We start from the raw sequence: 8,603 nt of genomic DNA, 5'->3' as shown, positions 1-8,603 counted from the left end.
TTCCCATGTGCTGAAGGTTTTCAGTTTTAGTCAAAGTGAACATTTCATGCTGACACTGTGCAGGCAGAATGATTCAGTTTGTAACGTGTCTGCTACAAACGAGTCATATTTCAGCAGCCTCAGCTCCTAAGGATGTTTATAGCTCCTTTCAGGTCCTGCACAGCCCATCAGTCCCCAGATTGCTAATTATTATGAAATAGTAGCTCTACTATAAAGCTTTGGCTGCAGTTTTGGTTCTTTATAAACTCATAGTCAGTGTCTTTAGCCAAATGAACCATTTATTTTCAAAACTATAATATTTCTAACTCCTAGACTGGTAAATTTTCATTATAGATTTGTGAGCTTTTAAAAATTTTTTTTGGTGGGGGGGAGAAGGAGAATGGGTTATTTTTAAGAACAGGAAGTGTTGCAGGGAGGATTTAATAGGACAAAACGTGAATTCAGGTATTTATATTTGTGTTTAAAACCTGGATTACCGGGGTTTGATTTGGGTTATTTTTTGTTTTTGTTTTGTTTTGGTGGGGGTTTTTCTGGTCAATAGAGTATCAGTAGGAAATGATAGAAGAGGACAAAAATCTGCAGTTGTAAACTTGATCATGGAGTGAGTAGACATTAAAAAGCTGAATATTTTATCCTAGGAAATATGTAGAGAGATTTCCAGGAGTGCAGAGTCAGGTAAAGGAGCTGTTGCAGGGCTCTGGAGAGCCTGCAGACCACAATTTTTGTCTCTGATCTTTCAGGTGAGTGATCCAAAGGTGGGATCACACTAAGGAGGGTTACAATTAGCACAAGCATGTTTTTATTGGCTGGGAAAACCAGGCTTGTTTGATTTGTGCACTTAAAAACAGAATGAAGATACAATTGTTTCTCTGAGGGCAAACATGAGGGAAAGTAAGGGTTTAAATCAGAGAACAAATCTGGCAGTAAGAGAAAATGGCTGTGGATAATCCTGGGATGGGAACCAGAGGTTTCTGATTGCTGCACAGCAGTCCGTAAAATTTGTAGAACCAGGAAACCTGCCTAATTAACAAATTATTCTGGAAAGGGGCTACAGAGATTACGAATAGCCAAGAATTGCTTGATTATCCCACTTTTTTTATTTTATTTTAACATTTTATTTCTAGAATCTTTTTCCAAGCAATGGAAAAGCACGAGTGTAAGAAGCAGCCGTTGGCACCACACAGGAAGTGAGTAGGAGAATCATGTTTCCATGTTGTTATCCTGCTCCTGATCTATGATAATTTCTGCTTGCTGCCTTTGGGTTTAGATCCAAGTGATGAGCTCAGATCCCGATTTCCCTTCTCACTTCATTAACTGCTTTTGGGCCTGGAGTGACTCCTGAATGCCCCCTATACTCAAAGCCCTGTTCAGGCCCAGTGTGGAATGAACTTTCATTTTTGGAGTCTGTACTAGATGACTTCGAAATTCATATTCGTTCCATTTTATTGAAGAACTCTCTACTTTGATTTCCTGCTAAATAGCAACGCTGTTTTCTTAAGACAACCACCTCAACCTAAGTTCTCTTTACTATTATCTCAGCCATAACTTTAACACACAATCCGAGGTGTGCCCATTCTGGGGATGAAAGCGGGTGGGGGTTCCCCCAATCTCCAACCCTTCCTGAGGGGTGAGGGTCCCCTGCCAGCGGCACCAGCAGCGCCTCCGAGGCAGGCGGGACCGGAGCCGGCACCGGGACCGGGTGCGCTCCTCTCGCCGCCGCCCGGCGCCGCTCTCCGCCCGCCGAGCGCCCCGCCGGATGTCACGGTGACGGGCGGGAGGCGAGGCCGGTGCGCTCCGCTGGCAGTCCCGAGCCCGGGCGGGCAGGTGGAGCAGGGAGCCGCGAACGGAGCATGGAAGGTGAGAAACGACCCCGCTCTTCCCCCTGGACCCTCTGTCCCGCCGGGGCTCGCAGCGGCTCCATCGCCCCAGGGCTTTCAGCCGCTTCTTGCTGCAAACAATTCGCAGGCTCTGGAAAAGAAATTGAGTCGCGTGTAGCAATTCAACGGGAAACGAACGGGGCTTTTTGCCCCCTCTCTGTTTAATTTCGGAGATATCACAAAGCGCGTGATAAAGCCAGGGTTTAGAGCGTGCTTGATCTGCTGTTCTTATTCTGAGGTTTAACGAATTCAAGGATGTCTTCTTTCTTCTCACCTGTAAAACATGCCCATAATATTCAGGGTCGGCCAAAACCGATCTGGGAGTTAATATTGGGCTCTGGAATAACTACCTGTCATTGAAAAGCAGTGTTTCTGGTGTTTTTAACAATCCTGGCAAAGAAGCTTTGCAAAGCATCACTTGGTTTCTTGTTTCAAAGGTGGAGATTCTTACTTCAGTACTTTAAGGTCTTCAGTTTAAATTCTGTCCTGTCTCAAAGACTCGAGGCTTTTGGTTATTTTAAGTTAGCTGCAGATGCCTATTTTAAAATGCATTTTCCTTTGCTGAAGGCTTTTAAACTATTTTCCTGTAAATAGTCACTCATTGAATCTGACTGAATTGAGAATGTTGCTGTTGGAGAGAAGTAACTAATGATTTGAAAGGATGGGTTTGGGGGCACTTTGCCACCTAAAAATGCAGCTTCATTTTCTTGATCGAGTTGGGATCGCTGTCTTTTTGGGAGGAAAACTTTGTGAGGTGTGTTGGAATAGTCTGCAATTAGAAAATAACAGGGTTATTATTATTTTCACTATATCTGAGGTTATCTAAGAAATCCTATCTTTGGTATTCTTATTTCTTGTGCGCTCAAAATGAACATGGAAATGTTCCTTCAGGTTTTGGGTTTGTACTTGAGGATGACGAGGATCCATAAATGTGTCTGAGAGTGCTGGACTGGGGATGAAGTTAGTGCTGTGTTATCCTTGGATGCAGTAACTTTCAGGGGTGTTTCCGTGGGTCTTTGACAAATCTCCGTGCCCTGAGGACAGAGGGATAGCACGGCTGACTTGGATTTTCCACACCCAGTGTGTGGAGGTTTGGTAGGGTCGCAGAGCAGCAGACAGGCCCTGGCCAGGGTGGGTGTTTGAACCAAAATTTGTCTTTAACTTGATTGTATTTCTCCATGAATGATTTGGTTTTGTGATTACCAAAAGAACTGTCCAGCTGGAGCTGTCACCTCCAGGCTCTGGGCTTGGATCAACAGGTTGGATCTTGATGATCTTAGTGGGACTTTTCCAACTCAGGACATTCTATGATTCAGAAAATCCTATACTGAATCACTGAGTTTATTCTTCTGAGTTTAGAAGGTCGTATGCACCAATATGAGAAAAATATCCCTAATTATACTCTGCTGATCAGTGTATAATACCAGTGCTGATCAGGGCTTTTTCCCAAATGACATGTGCACTTAAAATACCTGTGACATTTCACACAGTGCATGGTGCTTAAGAGCAGCAAAGTATCAGAGACTCCACAAAGAGTTTACTTGGTCCAAGTGCCTTCTTCAGAAAGCCATGGGGGCTGTGGAAGATGAAGAAGTACATTCAGTGGAGACATCAGCTAGAATTTCTCTCCTTAATGGCCCAGTGTGGATTGAAGGTGAAAAACTTGTTGAAGTGGAAGAGGTTGAGGGGTGTACATAGCAAAAGTACTGACTTCAGACAAGGAAACTCTGTTTCTGCTCCATCTACTGTGATGGAAGGACTAAGAGCAGATGGGACTTTCAAAGGTGTTTCCTTCCCTGTGCTGTTGAGCTGAAAAGTGCAGCCTGCAGGAAAAAGACAGCATTCTGGTTTCATTTTGGGGACAAACAGGTGAAATTGTAATAATCCAAAATATACCTCCCATTCTGCATTAAGGACAGAAAGGAAGCAGGGTCATCAGCGATTTGAAAAATATCCATTTTAGGGGGGTTAAATTTCTGGTTGGCTGTTCTGGTCAGATACCAGGATAAAATATGAATAGTGATGCATACTAAAATACCACAGCACTTTTTTAGCAAGCTATTTGAATATTTTGGCTCCCTTTGCCTATGGGTGTAGAACACAGGATGGCCAAGGATTGGTTTCGAAAGCACACGAATTTTACTTCTGCTTTGTAAATGCACATTGTGCCTCAGCTGCAGCACACAGAGAGCAGCGTCCTCTTCCCATGCACCCCAGCCACTGGAGCTCTTTGAAGCTTGGGAAGACAAACGTGTTCTGTAAGTGATTTCCTGCCTTGTGTTTTTCTGAACATTTGGTAGAAAAATAACTTTATTGGCGCAGAATCAGGGGTGGAATTTACCCACATGTTGTCCTGTCACCATGAAGGACTTGGCTTAGGACAGGAAAGAGACTTGAGGTTAAATATGAAGGGACCACTAAGGCTTTAAGAAGCTGCTGGAAACTGATGCTGTAAAGAAACCAGGTGCTGGTGAGGGGAGGTTGAAGGCTTGAAAGTGAGACAAAGACCAGGATGTTTCTCAAGCAAGAAGAGAAACATTCTATGGTGTGTCATTGCTCTTATCTCTTCTGAAGGGTTATCCTGCCCAGCAGCCATTATGGGCATGAAAAGCTTGTGTTCAACAAAATATGAATGAATTCACAGACTCCATCTCAGCAGGGAGGAGATGAGGGTTTGAGGAGGCTGAGCAGGTCCTGCTTGGCTCTCGTGGGGTTCAGGCAATGCTGTTCTCCAGAAAGTTGTCCTGCACTTCCAGGGAAACCTGAGGAATCCAATAATATATAAAAATATAGAGTTACCCAGGAATATATGTAGAATTATTGGAATTCAAGCAGTCATGTAGAGGTTCTAGATCTTTCTTCCATGACCTCCTTGGAGCTCAGGGAAATGCAGAATTGCTGCCAAGGTTTCAACAGCACCTTGGGGCTTCATCCTGGGGCTTTGACCCAAATGGAGCAACTGTGCAGGGATTCTGAATGCAATTAAAACTAAAATCAAATGTTGCATAATAAGGGAGATTTCATTTAATTAAGTGCAGAATTACAAGGGTTTGTGCAATTTAAGTGTCTCTATTCATGGAATCACAGTTTTGGGATGGAAGAACATTAAAGTTCATCCAGTTCCACCCTCTGTCGTGGGCAGGGACACTTTCCACTATCCCAGGCTGCTCCAAGTCCCATCCAGCCTGGCACTGAGCACTTCCAGGGATGGGGCAGCCACAGCTTCTCTGAGCAACTTATTGCAATGTAAAGTTATAATCAATATTAAAAAAAATTTTGTTCATTTTCCCAGAATTTACTGATGTTTTCTCACCATTATTTGCTGTATAAATTAGTCCATTTGCTTCTTTGTACCTCAATTTTCCTGGCATAATAGAATGAAAATGAGAAATTAAGGGCTATAACCACACAGTTCCTTGATCTCTCTTACTTACTTCAAAATATCAATTCAATAAATAGCTGAACTTCTTGTCATTTAATTCTGTGACTATCTTTATGATGCAAGGCCTCTATTTTGTTGCACACATTATCCCCCCCCTCCCCTCTATTCATGCAGTTTTTTTGGAGTACCTCTTCTGATACCATGCTGCCTCGCTGGAGAGTTACCAGAGCTTTATATTTTAACGTTGCAGAGACCACAAAAAAGTTCCATATGCAGAGGAGGTAAAGACAGATAATTATGGGGTAAATGTCACCCGTGGTTAACACCTCATGCCCGCTGCCTGGGTGTTTCTGTTATGTAACTGCCAGGAAGAAATTTTCCTGGTCCAGAAACTATTATTTTTTAAGGTTCAAAGCTGATAAAAGATGTTATGGCATGTAAAAAAAATAAAGAGGGGGAAAAAGCTACAGGAAAGAAAGGAGGAAGGAAGCAGGTAACTGTGTCTGTGTTAAGAATTCAACCTCCAAGCAATGAAATCTCAAGGCAGGGAGGTCTGGAGTTAAGAAATAATGGGACAGTTCAGGTCTGTGCCTCCAATTTAAATCAAGAACTGAATTTTGGACCCTGGGCAATGGGAATACCTGCAGCTTGTGCTGGCTCAGAGCTCTCTTGAGCCCCCAGCACGCTGGGAAACCAGGCTGCACGGGTATTCATTTAGCTGAAAAATGTTTAAAATTCCTAGCATTTGATCCCTTTTGGAATTTCTCAGTGGGAATTAGACTCGCATTCCCATGAAAACCAAGTAAATCTGGTGAAGATAATGGGGGTTTCCCTTTGTGTTGGAAAAAGAATGTAAAAATATCTTTGTGCTTTAGAGAATTTAACTTGCCACAGAGTTACTATGGCTGCACTGTGTTCACAGGGTACTCAATGAGTAAATTGAAAGCTTAAGGTACTCTGTTCTATAATTTTTGAAGTTAGAAAATCATACTTAATCCCTTTTCTGGGCACAGGCAGGTGCTCAGGATATAAAGAAGTGAAGCATGATACTAATTTGTTTTTTATTTCTTTGAAAGGTTTTCTTTTTCAATTTTACTTTCAGCCAAGAAAATGGGAATTTATAAGATTGTAACAAGTGTGTTGAGAACTGTTTTAAATATTAGACAGCTCAGGCTTTTCTGTCTTTTGCAGATTCACAGCCCGGGATGGACCTCAGTAACCCTCAGGAACAGCCTGTAGCTGCAGGTATTGTGCTGTTCAGTTGTGTTCTTCCACTCTCTCTTGACAATTTTATATTTAAATTGAGAAAAATACCTGAATTGTAGCTGCTTTAGGGTCCCAGGACACTGTATAACAGTCAAAAGTATAAAGAGGGGCATTAAAGGCAAAAAAAGTAAATTTTAGAGATGAAATAAAACCATGGAAGTTCAATATAATACTGGAAAATTATAGTGAAATGGGAAAAAAGGACTGTATAGGAGGAAAGGAAATATTTTCAGGAGAAAGCTGGAAGTTTTGATTAGGCAAGCAAGAATAATACAATTCTCTTGGTTGACTGCATTTCTAAAAATATGAAAACAAACCTCCTGAGTGAGTTTGACAAGTGTTTCACTTTCTTGTTAATCAAAAAGTCGAGCCTCTTTTCAGCTCCAATGTAATATTTAGCTTGAGAAGGATCAGAGGTGTTACCATCCAGCTGTCAGTAGGTTAAAGAATTTACCAGCAATTTCACAGTGTTACTGTAAATTTTTAAAATTCCCATAATGTTTGAAAAAAAAAATACTGTCTGTTTTTTAATGAAATATTGATTTGAAATTTACAGAAATACACATAATATGGAGCTAGTTTGCACTGTGAGGTTAATGAAAGAGGCTTTATTTGAAACACTTTACATGAATAAATTTCACTACAGTTAAAAATGTGTCTTTATTTCCAAGTAGAGAGGCTGGGATCTCTGGGATGCTGGTCTGCATGATAATGTTGATATTTAAAAATACACACGTGGAATAAGCAGAGAAGTGCAAGTGGGTTCAAAGAGGCCTTGATTACATCTGCTTGAGCAGTTTTCTGGCCCAAGGCCAGAATGATTAAAATTTTGCCCAAAAGAACAAAGTGGAGCTGTGATTCTTTTGCCTTGCTCCAAGGAGCTCCATCCCTGCTCACAGCAGTTGTCAGAGCACCTATGATAGAGTTAGATACACTGGATTTTATTCCTGCTGCCATTTAGAATAAAGTCCAGAATATTTGGATCTGAGCAAAAGCTGAGGATGTGTTCCAGGTGTGTGTGAGAGTTCGTGTAGGATTTTGGGAAGTGAAATCATTCCCCAAAGTGCATCTGTAGAAATAACATTGTGGATACTGTCAGCAGTGCTGGGAGTGTGCAGGTGCTTTCTTTGAGGGAATCACCTGGAAATAATCTTGGAGAATAAATAGTTAATTATTTTTTGCCCTTTTTTTTTTTTTTTTTCCAGAGGAACAAGAGGATTTGACAGACTGTAATCTGAACAAATCCCAGGAAATGGAAAGCATGGATAATGTGGAAGATATGAAGGAACACAATCAGTCTAATGAAGAAGCAGGAGGTAAAGTAGAGTTGGAATTCTGATAAATAATAATTGTATTTTGTCTTTTTATTCATCTGATTATGCTATGAAAACATGCCTTTAAGAGGAATAGCAATACAATTCATTTGGAGCATTTCAACACATTCTAAAGAGGAGCAACACTTTTCCATCAGGGAACCTTAACGTGCATTTTAGCAAGGTCAGTTTTACAGGATCTGTGAAATATGGATGGGAAGATAAAAGAGCAAGTGCATCTGGTGAGCCTCTAATGTGTGTGCTAACAAATTCCTAACAGCAGTTTGCATAGGCAAATCCTGTGTTAGGACTGCAATTTTTATTTATGCTAAGTACTTTCATACCTAAAAAAATAACTTGATAATTTATTCCTTTTTTTTTTGAAAGAAAGAACAAATTATCTCAAATTCACAGGACCACTCAGACCTGTAAAATTTAAAACTGTAACAGCAATGCTGTATTTTAAACTGGGGGTGAAAGGGAGGTTGGTCAGTTTTCCATGTTTATTGATGAAGAAAATATCCTTCTTATAGGTCTGAGAGAAAACATAGGGATTAATTAAAATAGCAAATTAATATGTGCTGTCTTTAAAAACCATCAGGTCTTCTTCCTTAATAGATAGAAGATAACAGCAGCTGCTGAAACTTGGCAATTGCACAGAGCTCAGGGTTTACATGTGTCCATGACACATATGTTGAGTTTCTTCTGTGCTGTAGAATCTCCTAAACTGAAATCTCAGCATGAACAGCAGTTCCTGCCCATGAC

The 8,603-nt window shown here is 41.1% G+C and overlaps 1 protein-coding gene across 1 annotated transcript in view; it reads left to right on the top strand.

Annotated features, from left to right (window-relative positions):
- Positions 1-1,789: 1,789 nt before the first annotated feature.
- IKZF3 (IKAROS family zinc finger 3) overlaps positions 1,790-8,603 on the top strand; it is a 35,845-nt gene continuing 29,031 nt past the window's right edge. The window contains exons 1-3 of the mRNA XM_058041628.1: positions 1,790-1,857; positions 6,451-6,504; positions 7,731-7,841. Of these exons, the coding sequence (XP_057897611.1) occupies positions 1,851-1,857; positions 6,451-6,504; positions 7,731-7,841 (172 nt within the window). The 5' untranslated portion in view covers positions 1,790-1,850. The remainder of the gene's footprint in view (positions 1,858-6,450; positions 6,505-7,730; positions 7,842-8,603) is intronic.

This window comes from Melospiza georgiana, chromosome 28 (genome assembly GCF_028018845.1).
Source record: "Melospiza georgiana isolate bMelGeo1 chromosome 28, bMelGeo1.pri, whole genome shotgun sequence".
Taxonomy (NCBI): Eukaryota; Metazoa; Chordata; class Aves; order Passeriformes; family Passerellidae; genus Melospiza; species Melospiza georgiana.
The sequence above is the reverse complement of the archived record's forward strand: the minus strand, read 5'-3'. Positions and strand labels throughout refer to the sequence as shown.